Consider the following 27,809-nt stretch of genomic DNA (forward strand, 5'->3'; position numbering starts at 1 on the left):
TACTAGCACAACCTATCCAGTTTTTCACATCTGAAACCTGAGATTCGTTTGAGATGCCCCCCATTCTAATGTTTCATATCCAGTCTACTACCAAGGCTTGTCAATTTGGCCTTATGAATACTTCTGACTCCTTCATCCCCGCTGCCTTCACTTCTTCTGGGCTCTTGAGGTCTTCCCTCCTCTAAGCTGACTCTAAGCCACACCTTTGACGAATGATGATTTTTCTGAAATACAAAATTAACAATATATCTCCAGTGTTTAAAAACTCTTCACGGCCTTCCTATTTCCTACAGATAAAAATTCATTTCTTAGCCTTCTCTGATTCCCACTAACCCATTCAGATTCATCTCTTTGGACCGCCCCCCCCCCCCCCCACTTTGCATTTTGTGTGGGATACTGTTTAATGCCTTTGGGTGTTTGCTTAACCCTTTCAGCCTGTTAATCCTTTCCTCTGCCTTGTCAGTCTGGTGTATTACTCTTCATCCTTCAAAACCCATCTCAGACATTTCCTCAAGGAAACCATTTTTCACTTACAGAGATGGTTAACAGCTTCTTTGTTTTACCCCTGGGCTTTGTACACACTTCTGCATCGTTCCTACCATCTGTGAGCTTCACCCAGGGAACAGCTCATTGATCTACATTCCTAGGACGTGCTCAGGAAGAACCTGTAGATCCAAACTTACTTTAAGTTTGCACTGCCTAAGCAGCGTGCCGAACAAAGGGGGAGAGAGGTGAGGCCGGCTTTCTGGCAGGGGAATCACAGTTTGGCAGGGAGGGAGGAGCTGGATGGTGCAGACTCCATGAGGAATCTGTGTGAAGTGACCAAGTGGGCGCAAGCCCCAAGTGAGGGCTTGGTTCAAGCCCAGATGCCTCTTCCCAGGCCCAGCTCAGTGGCTACAGAGACCCCGAAGCTATTGTGCAGCCTCAGCCTGACCCTGAAGACCCGGAGCTGCGGGTTTTGATCCGGGCAGGACCAAGGTGAAAGGGTCCTGAGGTGGGAGGGCTAAGAGAGCCGGACTCCAGCTCCTCCCTTTCTCCCAGGTTTCCCCCAAGGGTCGTCCTAGCACAGGATATGGGAGTAAGATGAGCGGCCTTGTTTTCTCCTAGGGACCAGCGGGCAAGTAGAAAACAAGAGTCTCAAAAGAGGCAGCCTCTGCCAAGGAGTGGAGGAGACGCGGGCTTTCCGCTCCCCTCGGGCCCTGAACCCGTCAGAGGCCGCCTTGGGCCGCGCGGAACCCACCGCGGCTCCCCTGACCCCTAGCAGAAACAGGACGGGCCCCAGGAGCGGCCTGGAGGTAACCGGGCTAAGGCCGCGCAGGGGAGGGAGCGGCGGAAGGGCGGGGACCCGGCCGCTGTCGAGGGGTCCTCACCCCGGGCCCCCTTTCCTCCCGCAGGACGCGCTGTGGCTGCAGGAAATCTCCAATCTGTCCGAGTGGCTGAGTCCCGGCTCTGCGTCCTGAACCGGGCCCCCTCCCGCCGCCTCCACGTCTGCCCCCGCCGCTGCCGGGCCCGCGTGTTGTCTGTAGTTCAATAAACCTACTCTGCGCGCGCAGTTTCTGCTTCAGTGTCGGGGAGGAGTCGGGGGCGGGGCTGGAGCCCGCGCCGCCGGGTGACGTCGCCACGCTTCCGGCCGGAGCGGGCCTGGCAGCGGCGGGACCGCGTCACTGGGGCGCGCCGCGGGTCCGGGCGCGATGGCGGCGCTGGGCGGGGACGGGCTTCGCCTGCTGTCGGTGTCGCGGCCGGAGCGGCAGCCCGAGTCGGCGGCTCTGGGCGGTCCAGGCCCCGGTTTGTGCTGCTGGGTGTCCGTGTTCTCTTGTCTCAGCCTCGCCTGCTCCTATGTGGGCAGCCTCTACGTCTGGAAGAGCGAGCTGCCCAGGTGCGGGGGCTGCGCGCGCGCGGGGGCGCGCGCGCGCAGCCAGAACCCGCGCCTCCACGAGGCGGGGCTATGGGCGGAGCTTAGGCGAACAGAGGGCGGGGCCGCGCTGTCAGGAGGTGGTTGTGGGCCCCTTGAATTTACTGCCTCCTTCATAGGGACCATCCTGCCGTAATCAAGCGGCGCTTCACCAGTGTCCTGGTAGTGTCAAGTCTCTCGCCCCTCTGCGTGCTACTCTGGAGGGAACTTACAGGCATCCAGGTGCGAAGGAGGCGGGGCAGAGGGTAGCGGGCGAGAGGTCTCAGGGCTCACTGGGGGAGGAAGCAAGACTGATGCCCCCTTTCCTGTGGCTCAGCCAGGCACATCCCTGCTCACCCTGATGGGATTCAGGCTGGAGGGCATTTTTCCAGCAGCGCTGCTGCCCCTGCTGCTGACCATGGTGAGTGCTCTTGCTTTATTTTTCCTTCTCTGCTCTTTGTTATTAGCGTGACGCTTCTTTCCGTGGCCTTTTTTTCTAATCTTGATTGTATCCAGCTTTTGACTGATGGGAGACAAGAATTGTGAGATGGCTCAGGGCCCTCGGGTATGCATCTATGGAAGCTTGAAGTCTCATGAAGCCATGTCTGGGCAAGGGCAGTGGATTATGGTTTGAAACTTTCCTTTGATCGCTCCTGTTTTTCTGCCCCCAGATCCTTTTCCTGGGCCCACTGATGCAGCTCTCTATGGATTGCCCCTGTGACCTGGCAGATAGGTTGAAGGTTGTCCTAGGTGAGTCCTCAGGGCCAAGGAAAAAAGTAGGTACAGGCAGTCCAGGACAATGAGGTAAGGGGATCAGTGCGCTTATGGTGGGTCCTGGACATGAGACATGAGATGTTCTGTTTCCTCATCAGTAAAGTGGGAGCACATATCCGGTGGTCTCAAAGAGTTAGTTCCTGATGTCCAGTGAGGCCTGTAGGGACCCCAGGTAGTACTTGTTGTGGACAGGAAAGCATTGTCCGTTACTTCCCTTAACCTTTGGTTTCCCAAACTAGAGCTGGTTTTGGGCAAGTTTTGATGTTTCCAGAGTTTACAGTCAGGACACCTTGCCTCAGCTACTAATGCCTTCCCTTTTCGGTCCCCTTGAGACGCTGTTTTATACTAGGTCCGATAAGAAAATTTGACCCTTTCCTGTTCTCACAAGTATTTATGCCTAAGCTGAGTTTGGCCAGGGGGAGGTTGTGGCAGAGGGGCCCTTGGGGCCTCTAGGGTCATTTTGTGCAATAGCTAGTCACTCATTGCTTGCCCGGAATCCCCTCCCTAGCCCCTCGCTCCTGGGCCCGCTGCCTCACGGACATGCGCTGGCTGCGGAACCAAGTGATCGCCCCCCTGACAGAGGAGCTGGTGTTCCGGGCCTGCATGCTGCCCATGTTAGCACCGTGCACAGGCCTGGGCCCTGCTGTGTTCACCTGCCCACTCTTCTTTGGAGTTGGTGAGTTTGTCCAGCCTAGTCCTGCTGAAATGTTCCTGGCATGGGAACCAAGACTGGGGTTTGGGGCAAGGGCAGGGCCTATGGGGCAGGCTGGGAGGAATGTGATGTGGTTCTCATCTTCCTCAGCCCATTTTCACCACATTTTTGAGCAGCTTCGTTTCCGCCAGAGCAGTGTGGGGAGCATCTTCTTGTCTGCAGGTGAGTCCTAGAGAGCTTGCCTGGGGCAGTCCTGGGTTGGGTGTGTGAGGGTGTCCCTGATAAGTCACTCTGGAGGAAGAATGGGGAACAGAGGGCTACAGTATTGGAGGGGCCGCTGACCATGGGAGTTGGGGTGTAGAGAACAGCCTAGGTACTGGGGCAGGCAGCCACTGCCCCCAGGGGAAGGGGTTGTCTCTGGCTGATGGGTGTGCAGTGCTGGGGCAGGAAGGGCATGCAGGTGTGGTCACTCGAGGCCTCCCCGTCTCCAGCGTTCCAGTTCTCCTACACAGCTGTCTTCGGTGCCTACACTGCTTTCCTCTTCATTCGCACAGGTTGGTCCTCAGTCTCTCGGGTCCCCTGGGGCTCAAGGGCCCACAGGAGTGGGTGGGAGAATGGGAATCTGTGTCTGTTCTAGGAGCGACAAGTTTCTTCTACCGCAGTCCTTGAGACAGGCTGAGCCTGGGCCCTTGGCCTGCTGTGGTTTGAGAGCTGGCAGGAAGCACAGGCTGTGGTGTGTGGGTGGATGGGTGGGGCAGTGATCTCCTGTTTCAGGGGATGAAGGGTCTTAGCCCTGGAAGGGCCCGGGGAGGTGGTGGGGCTGCTCCATGAGCTACTCTGTCTCCCCTCCCCAGGACACCTGATTGGGCCGGTTCTCTGCCACTCCTTCTGCAATTACATGGGCTTTCCTGCCGTATGTGCGGCCCTGGAGCATCCGCAGAGGCGGCTCCTGCTGGCAGGCTATGCCCTGGGCGTGGGATTCTTCCTGCTTCTGCTCCAGCCCCTCACGGACCCTAAGCTCTACGGCAGCCTTCCCCTTTGTGTGCTTTTGGAGCGGGCAGGGGACTCAGAGGCTCCCCTGTGTTCCTGACCCACGCTCCTGTATACACTCCTATGAACTCTCATGGGCTTCCCAGCCCCTCCCCATCAAGGGGTACTGCAGGGGGGGAGCTGGCTGGGGTCCCCGAGAACTCAGGAATTTTTGTAGGGGATTGAAGCCAGGGCTAGTTGAATCCCAGGGACCAAGAGAAAGGAGTAGATATCCAAAGGATGTGGCCCCTCCTGAAAGGGGGTTGAGGAGCAGCCAGGAGTGAGGGGACAAGGGGCGGGTCCCAGGAGCCGTGCACTCCCTTCCTCACTTTGGACTGTTGCTTCTCTGAGCTGCTCTGTCCCCCCTGCCTCTGAAAAGCTGCTCGGGGGTGGAATTTACAAAAACCCTCCCCCCACCTTCCCAGGGTTTTCTCATTGTCTTTTTGCATCAGGACTTTGTATTGGGATATTAAAGAGATTTAACTTGGGTAACATGGCCTTGGACCTTTGGGAATTAGTCTCTTTGGGGTCTTGGGTATATGCCCCCCACCTGGTCCTGGCTACCTTGAACACTAACCTCTAGGCAGGTAAGCCTGGTAGGCATAGTTCCCTGAAGTACCAGACAGGATGGGAGCCTGTGGTTGCCCTGGGTCTGCAGCTTTCTCCTTCCTGAGCAAGGCCCCAAGTCCTAGCACAGGTGGGCCTGGGACTAGGTACCAGGTGTGGGCCCAGCTCATCCTGGGACCTGTGCCTATCTACCAGGATCAGAGTAGAACCCAGGGCCTTGACCCCAGTGACGGAGCCTCCAGCCTCTGAGAGGGTGGGGGAGTCCACTATGGGCCTTCCACCAGGACCTCCCCGAAGTCTACCAGCCTCACATTACACAAGAGGAAATAAGTGTAAACTGGAAGTTCAGTCACCGGGGAGGCTTTTTTGGCTCTCTCCACCTCAGACCTCTGCCACCGTGCCAGTCGTTTGGTCTGTGGAGGAACCCAGAACAAAGGTCCAGCAAGCATAAGCAACCCTGCCAAGCAACACTGTAACTCAGGGTTCTTTCTAGAACTTGGTAGTATTTTACCTGCTCTTCCTCGTGTTTTTGGAATGGTTCTTATAGTCTCATTCCGCTGCCCCTAGGACACCACCACCCCCCGGCTTTTTTTTAAACATTCTTAATGTTATCCCTTTAGGTCCCATTCCAGACTCAAGGAGGTTGTCCCAAGTCCCCTTCCCTGAGGCTGGTGGTCGAAGGAAAGGAAACCGCTATGCAGTCACTCCCCACAGCTCCCGCAGGTTGGCTGTGGCTAAACTATAACTGGATCTAAAAGGGCATCGTGACAGTCACATACCTACCTCCCTGGAGAGCTTTCCTCTCCCCCAGCCTGTGTAGCAGCTGTCAGGGAAGCCAAGGAATTGAGTACAGGCTGGTTTTAGAGGGTACATTTGGGATCTGGGAGTCGAGAGAGGAGGCGGCCCAGGACCACACCAAAGGTTAGGTGTAGTACCCTGAGAGTACTAGGCTGGCAGGGTGCTGGGATGTACTTCCTGCCTGGTCCCCTGAGGGTCAGGGGATCTGGGCTCTGTCCCTCCTCTTCCTTACGCTCCTGCTCAGGAACTGCCCAGGGACCCCCCTGCCTTTCTCTTTACTCACCATCCTTACCTCCCCTGTGCGGTGGGCAGCAGTGCAGTGACACGGGCAAGGTTGCTGTCCCACCCCACAGGTGAGGGAACTGCAGGGAAGAATTGGGATTCTCCCGAGGGCTGATTTGGGGGTCAGGGGGTCAGGCAGGATCTGATCCTGGGACTCAGTTCAGTGCTTCTAACCTCCCACCAAAATCCACACCCAGAGGTGCCCACACCCAAGGGTCTCGTCTGCCTCTGGAAAGTGGTGTCTGTTTGCATCTAGTTCTGGATAGGATGGTGGGTTGGTCCCAGCTTAGAAAATAAAGCAGTGTAGTTGAGAAGCAAGTCCACCAGCAGCCTGGGTTTGAACTCTCTCCGCCTCTTAACTAGCTGTCGGGTCCTGGACAAGTTATTTAACCTGCCTTTGACTCCATTTCTGTGTCTATAAAGTGGGTGAAAGTGTTAATAGGTGTTGAGTTAATAGGTGTTAAGTGCTTGGAACAACCCCTTCCCCAACCCAAGCTCTCAGTGACAACTAGCTAATCCTATTTGGGGTGTGTATACAATAGGCACTTAGTAGCGACGTAAAACCAGGGCCACTGTTGTCATCCTCACCTACCCTCCTAGGAGGAAGATACAACTGATTGCCCCCCTACCCATGGGGGAGTCCAAGAGGCAGCCCTGCCCCTCTGCCGTGTGGCACTAGGGTGGGGTGGGCTGCACAGGACCCAGAATGGAGGGAAGGGGAAAGCCAGTTTTATTGAGCGAAGTTCTCAGACCTGGGACTTAGGTTTCCCCTGCAGGAGGCAGGGCCCCTAAGTCTGCTTCCCTAGGTCTCAGGCCTGCCTGCACCCCCACCTGTAGTCTCCAGCAAGGGGGGGACCCTTATTTGGCAAGGGATGAATATGTGAGCGACTGTCCACTGGCAGGGAAAGGACAGAGGGCAGGAGGAAAGGCATGGGCCACCACAGGCAGTGTCTCTCCTGCCACAAACAACTGAGGACAGGAGCTCCAGGGCCCGGCCTTCCTGCCCTCAGGCACTGGCTGGCCTGGGCCTGCCCTGGCAGCGCAGCACCTTGAAGGCTTGGGGTGGGGATGGCCAGGCTGCCAGTCCGGGGCAAGATCACTCAATCTCCAGGATGAGGTCATCACCCTCCAGTGTCATGTCTGTAGTCACGTGGACCTTGCGGACAGTGCCCTCCACGGGCGAAGTCACTACAGTCTCCATCTTCATGGCACTGAGCACACACAGAGGCTGGCCCTTGGTCACCTTGTCCCCTGCTGCCACCTTGATGTCTATCACCTTCCCAGGCATGGGTGCCCCAATCTGGCCCTTCACATCCTTCAGGGCCTTGGGGTGGAAGTGCATCTCCTGCAGACAGGGGAGAGGACGTGAGACACCAGGCCCTGCCCATCCCCACCACCTGGCTGGCCCTGTTGCGGGGGCGGGGGGGGGGGGGGGGGCGCTGTACCTTCATGGCCTGAGCATCCTTGACCAGAATGGATCGCAGCTGTCCATTGAGCTCGAAGAAGACCTGCCTCTGGCCGGCCCGGTTCAGGTCACTTATGGCCAGGGCTTTGATGTGCAGCGTCTTGCCTCGCTCCAGCTCCACCTGCAGGGAGGGTGTGGAGGCTCAGAGCTGGGATGGGGGCAGGTGCGGGGAGGGCAGCCCCCTGACCCAATCCCAGGCAAGTACCCCCTCCCTGGGTCTCAGCTCCTCCCTTGTAAAGGCCTAGCTCCCTGGTCTCTTAAGGGCACTTTGTGAACCCATAGCTCACGAGGCCCAGTGACGGCCAAGCCAAAGCCTGGCACTCTAGATGTGCTGGGGTCCTTAGGGATAGCAGGAGTGCTGGGGTGGAGTGCAGATGGGTGCCAGAGCCACTGACCTCAAACTCCTCTGCAATTTTGGGTCCCTGCAGGAAGAGGCGGGTGTTGAGGCTGTCCAGGGGGCCAAAGGTGGCAGTGAAGTCCTTGAAGTGGGCAAAGACGTCGGGGTACATGGCCGCTGAGAGTACATCCTCCGGGGTCACCTCCTCCCCATGCCGTTCCATCAGCTCCTTCTCCAGTGCCTGCAGATCCAGGGGAGGGAGGGAGGCTCCAGGCCGTCCCTCCACCCTTGGCAGGTCCTTTAGCACCTGGGGTGCAAAGCAGAGGGTCAGGCCTGATTCCTGGACTCCCCTCCGCCCCACCACGTTGTGCTGGGCCTTCCTTACCTTGGAGCGAAGGGGTTCAGGGAACCCCCCGTGGGGGATGCCAATGTACCCTTGCAGGAACTCCACCACTGAGCGGGGGAAGGACAGCTCTTCTGCCTGAGCTTCGGCCTCTGCCCGGCTCAGCCCATTCTGCACCATAAACTGGGCCAGGTCCCCCACGATCTTGGAGGAGGGGGTTACCTGAGGAGAGGGGACCCCTGGGTTAGGGTGCCAGGCACTGTATAGAGGCCCAGAGGCAGGGGTAAGAGCACTGGGCCTGGCTCACCTTGATGAGGTCGCCCAGCATCTGGTTGGCCTCCACATAGGCCTTCTTGACCTCCTTGAACTTGGAGCCGAGCCCCATGCTATACGCTTGGAAGTGCAGGTTGGTGTACTGGCCCCCTGGGATCTCATTCTCATACACATCAGAGTTGCCAGACTTCATGGTGGCCGTGCAGTCAAAGGCCGCATACAGTCCCCGGGCCCCCTCCCAGTACTCACTGTAGTCAAACACACGGTCCAGGGGCACCCCTGCAGGGAGGCCAGAGGCGGAGAGGGCTTGGAAATGTGCTGAGCTTCCAGATGCTCCTCCCAGGACCCCAGGGCCAGGTCAGGCCACATCGCAGACGTGGCTGATGGAAGGCAAGACCAAGCCAGGCCGGAGCATCTGGATTCTAGGATATGCCCAACTCTGCTGGGACTGGTGAGGGCTGCAGCTCTGAGAGGGGAATGGCCTTGGGCTGCGGCTGTTCCTACCTGTGTCCAGGGGAGTCCCTCGGGTACAGGCCACCAGGGCCCCCATGCTGGGCTGTGAAGTCATTCCAGACATGGAGTCAGCTGCCACGTCTACCACATCAGCGCCAGCGTGGGCACAGGCCAGCATGGCTGCCACGCCCGCCCCTGACGTGTCGTGGGTGTGGATGTGCAATGGGAGGTCAGGGAAGCGGTCTCGGAGGGAGGTGACCAGCATGGTGCAGGCCGTTGGCTTCAGCAGCCCTGCCATGTCCTAAGAGAAGAGGGGAGGAGAAAGAAAGACGGTGAGGAGGGGGCGTGACATGGGGGGATGAGGGACATGGTGGGGAGACTCCGGGGGGTGGGCTGGGCCCCGGCACCTTGATGCACAGGATGTGGGTGCCAGCTCGCACCAGCTCTTCAGCCAAGCCCATGTAGTACTGCAGGGAGTATTTGGTTCGGCTGGGGTCGGCCACGTCACCCGTGTAGGAGATCGCGGCCTCCACCACACCACCGGCACTGCCCGCCGCCTCCATGCCCAGCAGCAGGTTGGGCAGGTAGTTGAGGGAGTCAAAGACCCGGAAGACGTCCATGCCATTCTCCTTGGCTACCTCACAGAACCTGAGTGGGTAGGAGAGCTCAGGGGTTAGCGCCACCCCACTCCCTACAGCACATCCTTTTCTGCCTCCTGGCCCACTTGCAGCCCCTGGGGAATAACCTCTGAGGGTCGGGTCTGGCAGGGGGCGTGGCACCCACAGAGCCAGGGGGCACCACAGTATGTCCATAGTGTGGACAAGGCCTCTCCAGGGCAGCCTGGGCTGGGCAGGGTCGCCCCAGCAGCATCCGGCAAGGACCGGAGCTGTCCTGTGCTAGTCACGTGCAGTGCAGCTCCGTCTGCCCAAGTCCGAAGGGTCTGCTGGGGATTCTGCTTTGCAAAGGAATGGCAGGCTGAGGGAGACAGTGAGGCCTGGGTTTCAGCCCCAGCTCTATACCACGTGGCCTGGGACCAGTCACCTGCCCTCCTGGGGCCTCCACTGGAAGCCCTCCCAGTTCTCTGACTGTAACTTGCAGCCCTTGCTGGGTACAGCTACCGAGAGACTTGGTTTCAAGCCCGCTGTGGGGAGTGCAGGCCATTGCATTGTGGCCTGGCACCTGCTGGGCCACATCGTGCAGTGTCTGCCCACCCCACCCCAGGCTCACTTGAAAACCACATTGTCGGGGTAGTTGGTGTAGCCCACGGCATTGGCCCCCCGCAGCAGCATCTGGAACGGGATATTAGGGACGAGCTCCCGGAGCTCCTGCAGCCGCCGCCAAGGGCACTCGTACAGGAAGCGCATCGCAACATCAAATGTGGCTCCTGCACAGGGACCAAGAAGCCCAGGTCAACCCCGAAACGTCCTGGGGACCCCACCACGCCCTGCAGCTCTGCAGCCTGAGCCTCTGGCCCTACCACCAGGCCCTGCTCATCTTCAGCATCCCTCGCGTCCCAGCCACAATTCCTGCAGACTTTTTCCTTTGCTGATCTCTTGGGACAGCTCAGGTTTACTGTGTCCTCTGCATCCGCTTTCACAGCCCTCACCCCATACTCACTGTGCTATAATTAACAGGCAGGCATCTCCTCCCTGACCCTGAGCTGCCTGGGTCTCAGCTCTGCGATCTCATGCCCAGCACCAGGACTGGCTAGAACGGGCACCAGTCACTATTTGCTAAACACATGAATGTCGTGCCTTGTTCCGTTCTCACTCGTTCCCTCAGTGTTAACATCTCTAGCTATTCCTGGAGAGCCCGAGTGGCCTGCCTGTACTGTGGATACCACATTCCTGCCATGCACTGTCCCACATCCCATCCCATCCCTCCTCCAGCCTACCTCCCCAGTTCTCTATGCTGAAGAGTTTGCTGAAGTTGTGGGCAACATAGGGGGAGATCTTTTTGAGATCGTGGGTTCGCACACGCGTGGCCAGCAGTGACTGGTGGGCGTCCCTGAAGGTTGTGTCCATCAGCAGCAGCCCCTGGTGGTTCCTCACCGCTCGAGCAAAGCCCTCGGGACCCTCCCGCAGCAGGATGTCTCTGAAACCAGCTGGGGGCAGGCCTAGGGCAGACTGGGGCGTTAGCACCCATCCTGCAGGGGGCAGCCTCCTCTTTGTCTCCCCTATGAGGTAGCAGAATGAATCTCACCTACCTATGGGCACCACAGGGACAATAGGGTCCGTGGGGCTGGGGCTGGCCTTGACGGGGATCGGGGTGGTTGGGCCGTTCACCATGACGTGTCCTGGGGAGAGAGTGGGCAGTGGGTCAGGGCAGGCTGGGCAGAGCCTGAGTTGAGGGCAGAGAGTTGCTGGGCTCGGGGATGGGGGGATTCCTCCAGGATCCCTGGTCTTCCAGCTGGCCCCTGTCCTCTCCAAAGCCAGGGCCTCCTGGGTCCAGGCAGTGGGGACCTAGTGACGGCCACATGGATGGGAAGGGGGGCCTCTAAGATCAGGAGCAAGGAAGGTGGGCGGGGTGGGAGGGTGAAGCCAAGGAAGAAGGTGCAGGACCAGACTGAGGACAGAGGCAGGGGCTGCTAGGAAGCTCTCTGGGCAGGGAGCCAGAAGCAAGGCATCTGGGAGGGGAGAGAAGGGCAGTCTCGGGGCCGGACCAAGGTAGTGCAGCAGCTTCTGGGCCCGGTTCTGTGCAGGCCGCAGCTGGAATAGCTCCGGGTTCTCATCGATGAACTGGGTGTCCACGGTGCCTGCCAGGAACTGCTGGTTGTTGAGCACATTCTGCAGGAAGGGGATGTTGGTCTGCAGGACAGAGGCGGGTGGGAGGGTATCACTGTGCAGTGCAGACAGGGACAGGAGAGGCCAAAAGCGCCACCCTAGGCTAGCACAGCTGCCCAAGCTCCCCAGGGCACCACGCTGAGGCTGAAGCCTCCCTGCGGAGTGGCGTTCCCCCATCTCCTCACCAGACCCACCCCCGTTCTGGCAGAGTCCCCTAAGCCGTGAGGGGCCTGAGCCCGTCCTGCCCTCCTTGCTTGCCACGGAGCATGTGCTGAGCCCCACCTCCTCCTTCCTCAGGGATCTGGAAATAAGCACCTCCTCCCACCCCACGGCCTTCCCCACAGCGGTGCGGCATAAAGCAGCCCCCTTCTGGCCCTGCTAGCTGCACCTCTTCAAAGAGGCTTCCGCCTCCAGCACCCTCCCCACCACACACAGCACATGGCCATGCCCTGATGGTCTCCCTATGGCCCCTCCTTCCCAGCCTTCTCCTGCTAACAGCTCCCACCGGGATGTTCTCTCCCTGGGCTTCCAAGACATCTTGCTCCCCTCCTTCTCCCTGGTCCCCACTGGGGGCCCCTCCCACCCCTGCAGGATGGAGTTCTCAGGGCTGTCACTGGGCCTCTTCCCACACAGCACTCTCTCTCTGGGTGGCCTTGTCCTGGGCCTCCAGCTCCAGACCCAAAGTGGAAATGCCTCCTGGGCATCTGTCCTTGTGTGTCCCTCACACAAGCTCATCAGGTCCAAAATCAGCTTCTCTCACCCAGTCCTCTGCCTTCTGCTGGGTGTCTCACCATCTACCCAGTTACCAGAACCTCCACTAAAATCACCCTCACCCCCCACTCCTGTGCCACTGGTCAAGCCAGACGACTACCACAGGACTCTGTGACCCCTGTCCTCAGGCCATGCCCTCTGCCGGGCTTCCTCATCATGGCCACCTCTAGCCACACCAATCTTGCCTTGTGCTCTCACACCTCCACACCTGCCTGGTAAGCTCTTCCTGGAAGTCTGAACTCGAAGACCACCTTTGTCCTCATCCCCCACCCTCACAGTGGAGCCAGATGCTCCCTTTCTAGGACTCCATGGGATCAGCTGTTGGAAAGTTCCTCCCTCAGCCTCATCATCTTTTGCTTGTCTGTATCCCTCACACGCCTGGGAGCACGGGTGCTGTCTGAGGGACCGGTGTCCATGTGCTTTGTGCACAAGGGCCCCCAAGTCTGCTCGTTAAACAGCTGGGTGACAGAATGATGCTAGGGCATGGTAAAGTCCAACCTAGAGGCCACATGGGGGCCTGGGAGCCAGCGCTGTGAGAGATGCCCCATGACTGCAAGTGGAAGGGATTCTAGTGTATGTGTGCCTATGACCATACGGCTACAGCCTGGCTGTTACTTCAGAGAAGGCAGCTCCGTGTGTCACCCATTCGTGATCTCTGTTGGCACCTTCAGTAGGAACTCCAGGCCCAGCATGAGCTGCTGGGCCCTGCTGCTACTGTGAGATCCTACCTGTTCCCCCAGGGCTCCTATCACCTGGAGGCCCGGAATGGGAAGGGTGCCTCCCCAGCCAGCATCCCACTGGCGGCCACTGCAGAGTGGGGCCCAGCCGACATTGCCTCGTGCCTGTCTAGTGTGACCAGTCTGCCTGTCTGCCCCCGAGACTAGTCAATGCTCCTCTTAAAGAGATGGGGACATTTCACCTGCGCCAAGGCATGGCATTTGAGATGAAGAAACCAGTTAAACCATCTAAAGAACCTAGAGCCACCTAGGGGTGGGAAGGATCCTAAGAGGCCTCCCCTGTCCCACCCTGCATGCCCCTTTTGTAGACCCCTCCCCCTTTGTAATTTTCGGAGCCTCTGTCATCCCATCTGTACTCCATGGGGATAGCAACCAGGCCCATCTGGTTCCTCATGTACCCCAACTCCCTGCACAGAGTGGAACACAATGGATGCCAGTAAGCACGTACGTTTAGAGTGAATGAAAACATTTCTGATGGGGAGAAGAGGAACAAGGGGCTATCTAATGCCACTGAGCAAGAGTTGACCTGGGCTAGGATCCAGTGCCTTCATTTTACAAATGCAACAGCCGAGGCCGGGGGAGTGGCAACGGTAAGAATGGCTTCCAGCGGCCAGGTGGCTCAGCCCCTCACAGGCTGCTTCATTTCTTCTCCTCTCAGCCCTATGAAGCACATAAAATTAATACTCTTTGGCATAGATAAGAAAATTGTCTCAGTGGTTAAAAAACTTGTCCAAGGTTACCTGGTGTACCAGGCAGGATTCGAGTTCCGTCTGTTTCCCTGAGGTAAGGGAAAGGATCTAAGTAGCCTGAGGACCAGGAAATACTTGGGGGAGGTGGTGACTTGCCTTGTTTCCCATCTGGGCAGCCACGACGAAAGACCAGAGTGCCCGACCTGGTTCTCAGCCCTCAGCGTTCCCACCCAAGCCCCGGATCTCGGAGGTAGAAAGCAGGGAACTCACGCCCCCCCACCCCGCCCGCCACTAACACACACACCCCGGGAGCCCCTTCTCAGGTGATCCGTCTAAGCCGAGCTTGTCCCGGGCCACTCTTCCAGGGAAATGGCCCGGTAGGGGCAGAAGCTGGACGGAGGGGCTGTCGGCACAGCCAGGACCACTGACGCACAGCTTGAAACTGCGTGCCACCGTCGGCCTGCTGGGAACCGCGCCGCGCACACCAATTGGGTCGGAGGCGGAGACCGGTTGGCTCTGGAGCAGAGCGCACCAGGCAGGGCGGGGAGCCCGGGAAAGAGGGAGGGGCCGGCAGCGGGGGCGGAGCACGGCACCAGACCCAAGGCCGAGCCCTCTCGGCCCCACCCCGCGGGAGCCCTTCCTGGGGGGAGGGGGAGGCGACGCCCCAAACCCTCCCCTCCCCCCGCAACGCCCGTGTCTGTTGGGGACCCTCCACGTGACTTGGCAATGCAGAACGGTTATGACCTTCAGCGTGTGTCTGTGAATGCAAGGGTCCCAGCAACAGTGCGGGTTTGCACCCGGCCCTGCCTGTGGGTGCGGGGACGTGTGGGTGTGTGGACATGCGTGGGTGTGTTCGGGAGGGTGCCCAGCGACATGTGACGAAGACTCGTCTCTGGGAGATGGTGAAGGGGCCCGCGGGCTGGCGCTTTGTCTGGCTGTCTGCAGAGTGACGGTTCGCGCAGCGGCAGCAGGCGCCAGTGCGGTGCAGGATGCAGGGGCGCCAGGGTGGCCGGGGGCGCGCGCGCCTGTGCCAGGGTGAGTGCACTGCGGCGGCGCCGGGGGGCTGCGCGGCGGGTCCAAGCCGGCCCGGGCCTCGGGCGTAACCAGGAGCCACCCGTGGGCCCTGCAGTGGCCGCGTATCCGGGTGACCTCGGGAGCCGGCCTGGGCCCCGGTGGATCCCCGCGAGCCCCTCCACGTCCGTTCTCCACGTGCGTGTCCACGGTGCGCGTGCTCGTTGGCTCGCACCCCCGTGCCTGTCACTGCTGCTACTGCCGCTACTGCCGCTGCTGCCGCCGCCGCCGCCGCCGCGCCGTGGAAAAGGTGCCGGGAACCGAGTGAGCCGGGGCCGCGGGCCCGAGCGCCATGGGCCGGAAGGCGTGCAGAGGGCGGCTGGTCAGCCCCGGGCCTCACCCCCGCGGGAGAGCCGCCTGGAGTCGGCAGGGGCCGGCCGGGCCCACGGGGAGGCCGGCCCGCGCCCCCTGAGCTGCGGACACCAGGTGAGGGGGCCGCGGGGGACAGACTGGGGGTTGGCCAGGGAGGGGCAAGGGGCCTCGGGAGGGGTTGGGGAGGGGCACCTTAGCAGGCGGGGGAGGGGATGGCGCCGAAGGGATGCCGGAGATTCCAGGGGACACCGGGGAAAGGAAGTTCCGGGACCCTCCCTGCTCTCATGGCAACCTCCGCTTCCTGCCTCAAACCTCACCTTGTATCCAGAGCCCGGACTCCCCCTAACTGCTTGGGGAATGTGACCTTTACTCTGGGGGCCCTGGCCCTGCAGGCTCCAGCCCTCTCTCAGCCTTGGGGGACCGCTTGGGCCTCTGACCCTGACCCCACCGCCAGGCCAGGCTCTCGAAGCTGGCCCCTGAGACTGGGTCTTGGGGCAAGTGGGCACCTGTGCCAGACCCACCTGTGCCTGGGCTGTGACCCTTCCCTACAGGGTGCTCACCATGGCCCCGCCGCTCCTGCTGCTGCTGCTGGCCAGTGGAGCGGCCGCCTGCCCACTGCCCTGCGTCTGCCAGAACCTGTCTGAGTCGCTCAGCACCCTCTGTGCCCACCGAGGTCTGCTGTTCGTGCCACCCAACGTGGACCGGCGCACAGTGGAGCTGCGGCTGGCTGACAATTTCATCCAGGCCTTAGGGCCGCCAGACTTCCGCAACATGACGGGGCTGGTGGACCTGACGCTGTCCCGCAACGCCATCACCCGCATCGGGGCCCGCGCCTTCGGGGACCTGGAGAGCCTGCGCTCCCTGCACCTGGATGGCAACAGGCTGGTGGAGCTGGGCACTGGCAGCCTGCGGGGCCCCGTCAACCTGCAGCACCTCATTCTCAGCGGCAACCAGCTGGGCCGCATTGCGCCGGGGGCCTTCGACGACTTCCTGGACAGCTTGGAGGACCTGGACCTGTCCTACAACAACCTGCGGCAGGTGCCCTGGGCTGGCATCGGCACCATGCCTGCCCTGCACACCCTCAACCTGGACCACAACCTCATCGACGCATTGCCCCCAGGCGCCTTTGCCCAACTCGGCCAGCTCTCCCGCCTCGACCTCACCTCCAACCGCTTGGCCACGCTGGCGCCCGACCCGCTCTTCTCCCGGGGGCGCAACGCTGAGGCCTCGCCTGCCCCGCTGGTGCTGAGCTTCAGTGGGAACCCCCTGCACTGCAACTGCGAACTGCTGTGGCTGCGGCGGCTCGCCCGGCCGGACGACCTGGAGACCTGCGCCTCCCCGCCCAGCCTGGCCGGTCGCTACTTCTGGGCAGTGCCTGAGGGCGAGTTTTCCTGTGAGCCGCCCCTCATTGCCCGCCACACGCAGCGCCTCTGGGTGCTGGAGGGCCAGCGGGCCACACTGCGGTGCCGGGCCCTCGGCGACCCTGCGCCCACCATGCACTGGGTCGGCCCTGACGACCGGCTGGTCGGCAACTCCTCCCGAGCTCGGGCTTTTCCCAACGGGACCCTGGAGATTGGGGTGACGGGTTCCGCGGACGCGGGGGGCTACACCTGCATTGCCACCAACCCTGCTGGCGAGGCCACAGCGCGGGTAGAACTACGAGTGCTGGCCTTACCCCACGGAGGGAACGGCAGTACCGAGGGGGCCCGCCCGGGGCCCTCGGACATCGCCGCCTCAGCCCGCACTGCTGCCGAGGGCGAGGGGACGCTGGAGTCTGAGCCAGCCGTGCAGGTGACGGAGGTGACCGCCACCTCGGGGCTAGTGAGCTGGGGGCCAGGGCGGCCGGCGGACCCCGTGTGGATGTTCCAAATCCAATACAACAGCAGCGAGGATGACACCCTCGTGTACCGGTGAGGAGGGGCTTCGCAGTCCGTGCCCCCAGCGCCACCCCAGCCGCCCTCCTCTGAACTCTGCCCCATCCCTCGGGCTTGGCTACCTCTCCTGCTCCTTCTGCCTCCTCGGGGTTTCCACACACCCCTCCTCAGCTTCTGAGCTGCCTGGGCCGAGTGCGGGCTGCAGGGGGAGGGGAGGGGGAGGCCTCGGGTATTGGCGGCCGTCTGCATTTATGCTCGTGGGCTTGGCCTGCACACGCGTGGTGTTTGTGCGTCTGGCGTGTGACTCTCCACCGCCTCGAGGCCAGCCCTGGGCCCGGGTGTCAACGTGCACACCTCTCCGGCCCCTGACAACCGGCTCCAGGGTCACACACGCCTGTCTTGTTTTCTCTGCTGCCTTCAGTGAACACACAGGCCCGTGTGGTCCTGGGGAAGGGGGAGTTCAGAGCTGGGGCCTGGGGGCGCGTGGTGAGGCGGGTGGGGGTGGGCTGGGGCCTGGGCCCCCTTGCCTGCACTCTGACTGCCTGCCCTTGCCCACAGGATCGTCCCAGCCTCCAGCCACCACTTCCTGCTGAAACACCTGGTCCCGGGTGCCGACTATGACCTCTGTCTGCTGGCCCTGTCACCCGCCGCTGGGCCTTCCGACCTCACAGCCACTAGGCTGCTGGGCTGTGCCCACTTTTCCACGCTGCCAGCCATGCCCCTGTGCCATGCCCTGCAGGCCCACGTGCTGGGTGGGACCCTGACTGTGGCTGTCGGGGGGGTGCTGGTGGCTGCCTTACTGGTCTTCACTGTGGCCTTGCTGGTTCGGGGCCGGGGGGCCGGGAATGGCCGCCTCCCCCTCAAGCTCAGCCACGTCCAATCCCAGACCAACGGGGGCCCCAGCCCCACACCCAAGATGCACCCACCACGGAGCCCCCCGCCTCGCCCCCAGCGCAGCTGCTCCCTGGACCTGGGAGACACGGGCGGGTGCTACGGGTACGCCAGGCGCCTCGGAGGAGCCTGGGCCCGACGGAGCCACTCTGTGCACGGGGGGCTGCTCGGGGCCGGGTGCCGGGGCATGGGGGGCAGCGCTGAGCGGCTGGAAGAGAGTGTGGTGTGATGGCAAGGGAGCCAGCCTGGGGTGGGCGGCAGTGGTGTGGGGTGGGCAGCCTCCTGGCCCAGTGGGTCAGTGCTGCCTGGGAGTCCCTCCTTGTTTTACCCTGGGTCCCTTGGGAAGGACAGGGGGCGCTCTCCCTGGTTCTGGCCTCCAGTCGGGCAAAATGGGACAGGTCCCTGTGACAGGTGCTCACGGCCTCCGAGGCGGGGGCTACAGCCACCAAGTGCAAGTCTTGTTTTTCTTTATAATAAAATTACTGGGGTCACCTCACCGCTAGTCTCTGGTCTTGCCCTGCTAGGTTTCCTGAAAAGAGAGGGGGGACTCCGGGCCAGTGGAGGCACAAACAAGACGGGGTCAGTGCTGGGGCTACCAGCCCCGTGGAGGCCCAGCCAGCCTGGGGTGCCCTCGGGTCCTGGAGTGCTGTGGGGCCCAGCGCCTCTGTGCTCTTCGCCCACGTCTGCGCGCAGGGAACGCCCCTTCCTGACAGCGCATGGGCAGGATGTCTCGCCCTCGCCTGGCATGGGCGTTACAGCGCACTGGGCAGCAAGGGGGCAGGTGGGAGGCGGTGCAGCCCTTCTGGGCAAAGGGACCTGGCTGGTAACGTTCTTAGCAACTCAGCAAGGAAGTCCCCATTGGCTCCCGTGGGTGACAACCTTATTCACCATCAGCCAGGGCACCTTCTGGATGTATAAAATGTCACTCCAAAGGGATTGGAAAGGGACTTGGAATCCCATTGCCCTGCTCTCAGTCTGGGGCCCCCCAGAAGGTTCCTGTCAGGGATGCAAGCCCTGAGCAAGATCTTGGCTCTCAACTGCTCCACTGACGCCCCTCGTGGCTTTGCTCTCGCTGGACACCCAGGGGCAAACACCAAGGGGGACCACGCCCACACGGCCCCTGCTCTAGTCCCCACCTCAAGGAGCCACAGTCACGGGGCGGCGTGCCCTGCCCTGCCTCCTCCAGGCCCAGGTCCCCACCAGCCTCTGGCCCAGACAGGCCTCCTCCAGCCTTCAAACAACCACTGCTCCTGGGCATCAGCTGGGCGGAGTCAGTGCTCCAAACACTCTTCCGGGCACGTGTGGCGCAGCCCGTGCACCCAGTGCTTCGAGGACATGCAGGTGCCCGGGTCCCGCTGCGGAGGGTGGGCCTGGCCCCCAGGCCTGCTGTGCTGTGCCTGTGCTGAGGGGGGTGTGGCCCTTTCTGCCTAAGGGGGCCCACTGTGGCTCTGATGGCAGCCCAGTGAGAGCTGGCGCGATAAGGTGCGTGTGTACACGTGGCAGGCCGAGCTCACACACTTGTATGTGTGCATGGCATCGACACACACATGTGCCTGCCCGCCCAGCCCCGGAACACATACCTGGATGTGGCCCAAGAGATCCTGGCTTAAATAAAATGAAACAAGGTCTTCAACAGAGAAGAGCAGGAGAGCGTGAGCCCTGCAAGGGGCCGCGGAGAGAGGGTGGAGAAGGCACAGGGGAAGGCGGGGGAGGGCAGGTGGCCTGCAGGGCTGCGGCGCAGGGTTGGCAGGGCCACTGGCCTGGTCCAGGTGCACATTTGGGCAGGACGCTGGTGCCCCAGCCTGCTGTCAGCCTCCCACCTTCCTCGGCCCCTTCAAGGCCCCCATGGCCCTGGTCTCCCTTCTCCACCTGCCAGCTCTAAGGCAGTGGGCGCTCAGGAGCCCTCCAGCCCACAGGACAGGTGGAGGGTCCTATGGCCCACGGGCACAACCACGGGGGGGCCAGCCGGGGTCACCAACAGGACAACACAGCAACAGAAGCAGGCAGGCGAGGGGTGGGGTGGCCGGGCCCCCTGCACACTGGCCACCCCCCACCGGAAGCAGCCCTGGGACACTGTGGTAGGAGACCAAGCCCCCGCAGCAAGAAGCGGGTGGAGCACACGTCACGACACGTCTCTGCCACTTGTGCAGGAAATGGCCCCCCGACCGGGAGCCCTGAGGCTCCTCACGGAAGTGCAGAGGCCCCATAACACGGACCCTGGGAGGTGGGCCGAGCCCCACAGGCTACTCCCTCCCACGTGCTTTTTCAAAACGCTTCTGCACCCTCGGAGCACCTGCCAGACACCGTGGAGCATGTCAACAGGTGAGGGGAATGACGTGGGGCTGAGAGGGGACAGCGCTGCCCATGCGCCCCAGACCCAGCGCCGAGCCTGGACGCAGCAGGGCTGGAGCAGCCGAGGAGAGGGCGGTGCGGAGGGGCCGTCAGCCACCCAGCTCCCCGTGCGCAGTGGGCAGGGGATGGTGTCCTCAGCACGGGGAGAGCATCCCCCGGGACTCTCAGGTGAGGAGGAGTGGGTCTGCCAGGCCGCCACCCTCCACAGGGGGCTGGGCAGTGTGATCTCCGAGGGGCAGAGCCCCGTCCTTCTGCCCCTCCTGCCTTGCAGAGTGTCTGACGGCAGCGTCTGCCCAGGGAGTGCCCGCAGCTACTCAAGCAGCGCTGGCCTCAGGGACAAGACAGTATGTGGCTGTGATTCCATCTCCAGCTATACACAACTGACAGGGCCTGACCGAGAGGCCAATGGGCATCTCGGGCCTGCAGACTCTCACCTTCACACCTCGGACTCTGAACTCGGCAAGGGCTCTGCTCATCTTTGTGGCGGCCGTGGGGTGGTCCTTGCCGTGGGCGATGACTTTGACCAGCAGGGAGTCGTAGTGGGGGGAGATGACAGCGCCTTGGAAGGCAGAGGCGTTGTCCAGGCGGATGCCCATTCCCTCCCCGCTCCGGAACACCTGCGGGGAGAGGCCAGCGTGGGCCGGCAGGGTGCTGAGGGCCATGCACAGGTGAACCCCAACTCTGGCTTGTGAAGTTCTTGCTTTCTGCCAGCAAACCCAGGGGCACCCCACCGTGTGGAGGAAGGGCCACAGTCACTGCTCCCTCCTCCCCAAGAGGAGAAAGGGGGCAGGACAAGGGATGGGGAGGGCGTGCCCTGCCAGCCCCAGGGCTTGGCGCCTAGCACTCAGGGCTAATGCGGAGCCTGCAGGGCACGGAGGGACCAGGGCAAGCCGGCCAGATCCCACCAACCTGCCACCCCGCCCGCCTGACCAGCCCTCTTGCTTTTCAGGTTCATTCATTAGTTCACTCATTCATTCCACAGCATGTGTGCCCGCCTCGTGCCAGGTAGTGGGGACAGAGCAGCTAAAACAGAGTCCCCTGCTCGCAGGGGGCTCCCAGCCTGCTGGGCCAAGGGGGCAGACAAACAAATGAGGAAACACACAGGCAGGTGACAAGGATGCTGCAGGATGAGAGCAAGGCAAGCGGAGGCAGGCCAGGGGGCCAGGGAGCGTATAACATATGCAGTGACAGGGAAGGCCTCCGTGTCCCCCCACCTTCCCTTCCTTCCAAATGGGAGGAGCCAGTGAGTGGATGATTAATACTAGGAACAGGGAGCCAGGCCAGATGCAGAGAGACACACAGGAGCCCACGGGCCCAGGAAGGGAAGCAGAGAGTGAGGGTCAGAGAGGCGGCTCATGGGGATGCACGGGGGCTCCAAACGGTCAGATGCGGGGAGGGGGGCCACGGCACGGGGCCAGGGGCTTGGGGCGTGAACATCTGTGGAGGGGGAGGGAGAGCCTGCACCCGGGGCAGGGGGCCCATGTGCGGCACAGGTCAGGGAGACGGGGCGGGAGGGACAGCCGGCGGGGCGGGGCTTGGGACACACGCTGCACCGTATTTCCACGTCTAAGGGACACAGGCCCGTGTTCAATAAAAAGGAACTCAATAAAATATTTAAGGGTGAACACACAGCTGTGAGCAGGAGCTGTCAGCTAAAAATATTCTGCGGTAAACTAGGCTCGGAGGAGCCAGGCCCCAGAGGTGGAGGTGCAGCAAGGCAGCACTGTGTCTCCGGGCTGCCCCTTCCCGGCCGAGGGCAGGGAAGTCGGGGCCGCTCAGTGCACAGCACTCTGGCCTTGGGGCTGGCCCCCACCTATGGACTTGGACCCTTCCAGAAACGGAATTCCGGCGGCAGCTCTGCCTCAAGCCGAGCAGCTCTATGCGGCTTTCAGAATCCAGATAGCTCCCCTTCCCTCCCCGGCCACCCCACATCACTTGTCTCAGGAACTCAGGGTCTGCCTCAAAATCACCCTCGCCCTCCTCCCTGGACTCCCGCACGCATCCTGCTTCCTCAGAGGCTCGGGCCAGATGGGGAGCAGTAAACCAGCAGAGCCTGTGACAGCACTGCTGACGTGCAGGACTGGAGGTATACTTAGCTGGTGGCATGAGACAGGACCAGGGAACAGGAGTCCCAGCAGCCCAGAGGGCGCCTGCCTGCAGCGGGCCCAGAGGCTGGGGTGGGAGGGGCGGGGAGGGGAGGGGAGAGGAGTGCCCAGGGGAGGGGCAGGGGAGCCTGCCCAGGCCCTCTCTCAGCCCCTGACAGGCAGAGCCTGCCTCTGGGTCTCCTCCCTGGCCCCCTCCATCTCCCCGACTCCCTCATTCATCCCTGATGGGTCCCTTGGCCCAGCCCGTCCCCTCCACTGAGACATAACGGGCCCCAATCCCTTGCTGCACCCAGGGTCTCCCGCAGACTGAAGGCAGGACAGAAGCCAGCAGCGCTGCTCGGTGGGCAGTGAAGCTTTGGGTTCTTGTGACACTTTGTTCCCAGGGACCCTGCACTTGGCACCCAGCTGGTCTGCTCCCTGTTCCACATGATCCCCCCCGCTGGCCTTTCCGGACTGTACACATGGCCGTCTCTCCCCGGGAGTACTCTCCCCTTTAGTCCTGGACAGTGCCTGGCTCCCACGTACTCTCAGCCAGCTTCCTGTCAGCTCAAGCCAGGGGCCTCCTTCACTGCCAGGACCACAGGCTCCCTCGTGCCCCCTGGAGAAGCGTCTGCAAGCAGGCCAAGACTGGTGGCGGGCTCAGTGGGAAGGCGGCCCTACCTCAATGCGGCCGGTGTCCGGCTGGAAGCTGCGCGAGGGGTCCTCAGTGGTGACCCGGCACTGGATGGCACAGCCGTTGATGCGGATGTTCTCTTGCCGCAGGCCCAGGTCAGGCAGGCTCCGGCCCTCGGCCACGTGGATCTGGGCGTGGACCAGGTCCACACTGCAGGATGGGGGAGAGGCAGAGGAGGGGGAGAGCGTGAGGCAGGGGATGGGCAGGGCAGCCCCGGCCCCGCCGCCCCTGCCGGCTGACCCTTCGGCAGCCTCCTCCCAACCAGACCGGGCTGGGAACCCGCAGGGTCTGAATGAGGAGAACGCGGCAGCCAGAGGGGTGGCTGAAATATTAGCATCTACCTGATCTTGCACCCCCTCCCAAACTACTCCTCCCCACGCTCTGCCCTACTCCTTCCCTGGGGTCTCTCTGTCCTCCTGCCTCCCCCAAACCCTCCCTTGGCCAAGCCTGGATCTGAAGGCTCAGACCCTCATTCTTAAGAGTGGTATGTGCTACAGGGTGTGTGCTGGGTGGGGCTGGGGGCCAGTTTGCAAGACGACAGGATTATAGTGAAGGCCAGGCTTGCTGAGATGGGGCCGCAGCTACTGGAGGGTCCACACTGGTGGGCGCCATCGTGGTCGGGATGCCACCCTCCCAGGACCTATGTTGCAGCTGGGCCTGTCCCCAGAGAAAGACCCTTCAGAGAAGATCTCACAGTACAAAGCTCTCCAAATGTGCCTGGTTTTCTAAGCACACCCTCGCTGACTGCCATGCTCCTAAGGACAGCAACAAATCTAAGTGGAACAGCTGTTAAAAAAAAACTCAAGGTTTTAAATTTATTGTCACCGAGGCTTATGATAAGGACAGCCTGGGAACTACTACCCTGGCGGATCTTCCTCAGTGTTTCGTATTTCCTGCTAAACCACTCCACAGTAGTGAGGATGATTACCGCGCATCGCCGCGTCTATACACCGCAGACTATGGCTGTGCTCTTTCCAAGCTTCACCTCCACAGTAATGCTCTGGGAGTCACTGTCATTCCCATCAGAGGAGGAGCCCGAGGGCCAGAGAGGCTGCAGCCCACCCAAGCTCTACGCAGCTAGTGACTTGGGAGGAAGCTGCACCCCAGTCTGTGTCTGTCTGACATAAAACCTCTGCTCTCGAGCAAGCAAAGACTCCCATCCTTAGCAGAACAGGCTCCGAACAGGCTCAAGATTGACAACAATTTTACAGCAACGCAATGGGGAAAGTCTCACGGGGCCAGAGGGTGAGGCCGGGGCATGTGCCTCACTCAGCCTTTACCTCGAGCGAGCAAGGACTCTGAGGCCTTCTGTGCACCTGCCAGGCAAAGGCAGGCGCCCTGGCAGCGTCCTCAGTCTCAGGTGGGGTCAGGGGTCGGGGAAGGAACTGTCTGAAAGGTTCCATGGTGAGATGGACTGACCCAAAGCTAGGGTGTAACACTTGAAAGGCTCAGTGTATGTATTTTGAAACCATGAAAGGCCATATTAATTGTTTATAAAATGGGCAGGTTTTTTTGGAATGTCTCTACGCAATGCTTGTGGGAGAACAAACTGGAACAAGGGGTCTCGAAGGCTCTTTAGGTGAGATGTTGCTTATCCATTGCTCAGGTAATCAATCCTACTAAAGGTGTCTATCCTCAGAACTCTTCAGAGAGGTGGGCAAAGATGTAGGCCCAAAGATGTGAACTGACACACCCTTAATAACTAGAAAAGCCAAACAACCGGATTGTCTAAAAATAGAGCAATATGTAGATAAGTCCTAAAATACCCAGAAAACGGAATAGTGTGCAACCACTTAAAGTATTTGGAAAGAATGGGAATGCCTTAGACAAATATTAAATTTTAAATGCAGAATAAAAGTTCTATACAAAACATCTCAGTTGTGTCAAACTACTTATGTAGTAAATAAAGATGGAAAGAAACCAAAAGATTTAGTGTGGGCGTAGGAGACACAGCACAGGGCTGGAGACGACCAGCTGTGTGACCTTGAGCAACTCTCTTAACCTCTCTGAGCCTCAGTTTCGTCATCTGAAAAATGGGGTTGATTGGCACCTTCTTCCAGTGAGGTCATGATGTGCAGCACACATCACAGCCTGCCGGGAACCTCCTCAGCATCCCGTTTCCGAGGGGTGGGGTTCTGAGTCATTTTTATTTGCTCCTTTGTACTAATTCTTACAATAACCATGTAATGCTTTTATAATAATAATTTTCATAAAAAGTAAGTACCTGGATCCCTAAATATTCTCTACCAGTGGACATGAGCTGAGCTCCCGCTGCCCACTCCCTAGGAACCACCTGATGTGGATTTCACACAAGATGGGGGAGACGCCCCTTCCCAGTACTGCTCCCCGCCGTTTGCAGCCGCGGGCTGGTCACGGAGGCTGCCCCTGCGTCACTGGGTCGACCCCTGTGCTCACTCGGTGATCTCCTCGGTGACGGTGTGCTCCACCTGCAGGCGCGAGTTGACCTCGATGAAGTAGTGCTTGCCGTACTTGTCCACCAGGAATTCCACCGTGCCCGCGTTCTCGTAGCCCACCTGTGGGGTGCCCTCATCAGCAGGGGCGCAGTGGTGGGAGCCCGATGGGGATGCAGGCTCACCCACTGGGCTGGTTCCATAATAAAACAGACTGCGGCAAACCCTGCCCCAACCGATGGCAGGCAGCCCACCAGCCCTGCCCCCGCGAGGCGAGAGCCCAAAACCCACAATGGGCCCCGGCCTGGACATCTTACCCCAGACCTCCGCAGGAACCTCTGAGGGCCGCACACAGCTTGTCCGGGTGAGACACGAGCAGAAGCTCCTGTCTGGCCCAGACGGTGCCCTCTACCCAGCAGCTCCTCAGCTTTTGGACACAGGCCCACCTGCGCATACCCCGGCCTCTCCTGGACCCTTCTTATTCTTAGAGGGTCTTCAGAAAGTTCCCCTCTACTTTACTCCATCATCACTTCTGGCCACTACCCAAAGAGATGCCATTTGAGAGGAACCAACAGATAAGGCTCTAACTCAAAATACAAGCCTAATTCTAGCTTCACTTCTGGTCCTACCAAAACCACAAACTAGACTTCACTCAGCTCCCTCAAATCTGTTCTGGAAGGAGACACAGCATAAGCCAATAAATAAGACCAAACTCAAGGCAAGAATAGTCCTCTTATAAAGGAACCAAAATCTCAACTATACTCAGACCCTAATCAATGCTGCATGTTAGCCGTGGCTGGCTTTCCATTTGGGGAAGGTTACAGAAGCGTCCATGGTCTGTGGGTGCGGGCTGCCTGAGAGCCTGAGGGAGCTAGGGTCTGGAAGGAGAGCGGGCCCAGCGGGGGAGAGCAGCCGGGGAGAGCAGATCTGAAGAAATGTCCACTTGGGCCTCTGGGATGGGGAGGCAGAGGCAGGGGTAGGATGCCTGGCCTCTGAGTGGGGGTGGGGTCAGGAGGGCCCCAGCGGAACAGAGAGCAGGGTCCCTGCTGCAGCCTGGTCACGTGTGGCAGGCACTTTCCTGGGCCGGCCTGGGGGTAGTCACTCCATATCCCTGCAGAGCAGAGACAGGCGGAGGAGGACCTGGGGAGCAAATGGGTTGCAATAGATGTGATGTAGGGGACAGTTAAGAGTAAGCGAGGGGCTTCCCTGGTGGCCCAATGGTTAAGAATTCGCCTACCAATGCAGGGGACACGGGTTTGAGCCCTGGTCCGGGAAGATCCCACATGCCACGGAGCAACTAAGCCCGTGTGCCACAACTACTGAGCCTGTGCTCTAGAGCCCGTGAGCCACAACTACTGAAGCCTGCACGCCTAGAGCCCGTGCTCTGCAACAAGAGAAGCCACCACAATGAGAACCCCAGGCACCGCAACAAAGAGTAGCCCCCCTCGCCGCAACTAGAGAAAGCCCACACGCAGCAACGAAGACCCAGCGCAGCCAAAAAAAAACAGTAAGTGAGGAAGGAAGAGATGCTTGAATACTGTCCCTTAATCTGAACAGATCCCACTGACTCTCACTCCCTTTGTTCCAGGGGTTCGCTGGTGCTGCGCAGAAACTCAATCTGTGCAGAGGGCACTAAGGAGGGGCCGGTGGCTCTTTCCCTCCTCCTCTCAGCCTTTCTGGTCTCCAGGCTTGGCCTCTGGGCCCAGCGCCTCTGCGGCCGCAAAGCAAGGATCCCGAGGGCCCCGCATCAGCCCTCAGTCCTCCTGCCCCCGTCCCGGAGCTGGTCACCCTGGGCCTCCCTGCTCTGCAGCAGCTGGCCACATCTGGACCCCAGTGACCGCCGACCGTGAGGCTTATGCCAGCAGGAGCTCAAAGCAAGCCTGCAGGAATGGGCTCCTTGTCTCCACATGGGGAGGAGCCCGTGCCCTTGGCTTTCAAACTCTGTCCCCGAGAGCCCCTGCCCTTCACCTGCTTTGCAAGTTTGACAGAGTCACTGGTGAGCCGGCTCCGAAGCTGGGGGTCCAGGTGGGCAGCAGGGGCGATCTCGACCACCTTCTGGTGCCGCCGCTGGATGGAGCAGTCTCGCTCGTACAGGTGCAGGATGTTCCCGTACTGGTCCCCTGGGGTGGAGGTAGACTGCGCTCAGCTCCTCCTGGGACCCAGACACCCCTGAGCTGCTGGCGATCCCCGCGCAACCACTGTGGCCGCTCGGCACGGCTCCCAGCGGTGGCTCAGCCAGGACAGAAACGGGCACAACGGAGGCCTTGGGCCCGACC

At 60.9% G+C, this 27,809-nt stretch overlaps 4 protein-coding genes across 6 annotated transcripts in view; 3 read left to right on the plus strand and 1 right to left on the minus strand.

Moving 5' to 3' along the window:
* TOP6BL (TOP6B like initiator of meiotic double strand breaks) overlaps window positions 1-1,548 on the plus strand; it is a 106,425-nt gene extending 104,877 nt beyond the window's left edge. The window contains exons 13-14 of the mRNA XM_065882723.1: window positions 1,108-1,295; window positions 1,395-1,548. Coding sequence (XP_065738795.1) covers window positions 1,108-1,295; window positions 1,395-1,460 — 254 coding nt within the window. The 3' untranslated portion in view covers window positions 1,461-1,548. The remainder of the gene's footprint in view (window positions 1-1,107; window positions 1,296-1,394) is intronic.
* Window positions 1,549-1,678: 130 nt separating this feature from the next.
* RCE1 (Ras converting CAAX endopeptidase 1) lies at window positions 1,679-4,838 on the plus strand. Of its 2 annotated transcripts, XM_065882530.1 has the most exons (8): window positions 1,692-1,876; window positions 2,032-2,134; window positions 2,229-2,312; window positions 2,563-2,641; window positions 3,174-3,341; window positions 3,468-3,539; window positions 3,809-3,871; window positions 4,172-4,838. In XM_065882530.1, exons 1-8 carry the CDS (start codon window positions 1,692-1,694, stop codon window positions 4,405-4,407), a joined length of 990 nt encoding a protein of 329 aa, XP_065738602.1. In that variant the 3' UTR covers window positions 4,408-4,838. The 2 variants fall into 2 exon arrangements, with proteins under 2 accessions (XP_065738603.1, XP_065738602.1); XM_065882531.1 differs by lacking the exon at window positions 3,809-3,871 and having other exon boundaries at window positions 1,679-1,876.
* A 1,862-nt stretch (window positions 4,839-6,700) lies between these two features.
* PC (pyruvate carboxylase) overlaps window positions 6,701-27,809 on the minus strand; it is a 104,641-nt gene continuing 83,532 nt past the window's right edge. For both annotated transcript variants that reach the window (XM_065883135.1, XM_065883134.1), the window contains exons 7-21: window positions 27,502-27,653; window positions 25,538-25,656; window positions 23,110-23,272; window positions 20,779-20,961; window positions 11,527-11,671; window positions 11,071-11,160; window positions 10,759-10,980; window positions 10,092-10,248; window positions 9,272-9,512; window positions 8,916-9,165; window positions 8,446-8,690; window positions 8,181-8,360; window positions 7,854-8,102; window positions 7,439-7,579; window positions 6,701-7,338 (exon numbers count right to left, since the gene is read on the minus strand). In XM_065883135.1, coding sequence (XP_065739207.1) covers window positions 7,090-7,338; window positions 7,439-7,579; window positions 7,854-8,102; window positions 8,181-8,360; window positions 8,446-8,690; window positions 8,916-9,165; window positions 9,272-9,512; window positions 10,092-10,248; window positions 10,759-10,980; window positions 11,071-11,160; window positions 11,527-11,671; window positions 20,779-20,961; window positions 23,110-23,272; window positions 25,538-25,656; window positions 27,502-27,653 — 2,786 coding nt within the window. In that variant the 3' untranslated portion in view covers window positions 6,701-7,089. The remainder of the gene's footprint in view (window positions 7,339-7,438; window positions 7,580-7,853; window positions 8,103-8,180; window positions 8,361-8,445; window positions 8,691-8,915; window positions 9,166-9,271; window positions 9,513-10,091; window positions 10,249-10,758; window positions 10,981-11,070; window positions 11,161-11,526; window positions 11,672-20,778; window positions 20,962-23,109; window positions 23,273-25,537; window positions 25,657-27,501; window positions 27,654-27,809) is intronic.
* Window positions 15,789-18,221, plus strand: LRFN4 (leucine rich repeat and fibronectin type III domain containing 4). Its single transcript, XM_065882528.1, has 2 exons — window positions 15,789-17,137; window positions 17,660-18,221. Exons 1-2 carry the CDS (start codon window positions 15,789-15,791, stop codon window positions 18,219-18,221), a joined length of 1,911 nt encoding a protein of 636 aa, XP_065738600.1.

The sequence above is a fragment of the Phocoena phocoena genome, chromosome 8 (assembly GCF_963924675.1).
Source record: "Phocoena phocoena chromosome 8, mPhoPho1.1, whole genome shotgun sequence".
NCBI lineage: Eukaryota > Metazoa > Chordata > Mammalia > Artiodactyla > Phocoenidae > Phocoena > Phocoena phocoena.

Coding starts and splice junctions, on each gene's coding strand:
- RCE1 (XM_065882530.1), top strand. CDS start 1,692: ATGGCGGCGCTGGGCGGGGACGGGCTTCGCCTGCTGTCGGTGTCGCGG. Junction 2,313..2,562: donor TGCCCCTGCTGCTGACCATG/GTGAGTGCTCTT, acceptor TTCTGCCCCCAG/ATCCTTTTCCTGGGCCCACT. Junction 2,642..3,173: donor TAGGTTGAAGGTTGTCCTAG/GTGAGTCCTCAG, acceptor TCCCCTCCCTAG/CCCCTCGCTCCTGGGCCCGC.
- LRFN4 (XM_065882528.1), top strand. CDS start 15,789: ATGGCCCCGCCGCTCCTGCTGCTGCTGCTGGCCAGTGGAGCGGCCGCC. Junction 17,138..17,659: donor GATGACACCCTCGTGTACCG/GTGAGGAGGGGC, acceptor CCTTGCCCACAG/GATCGTCCCAGCCTCCAGCC.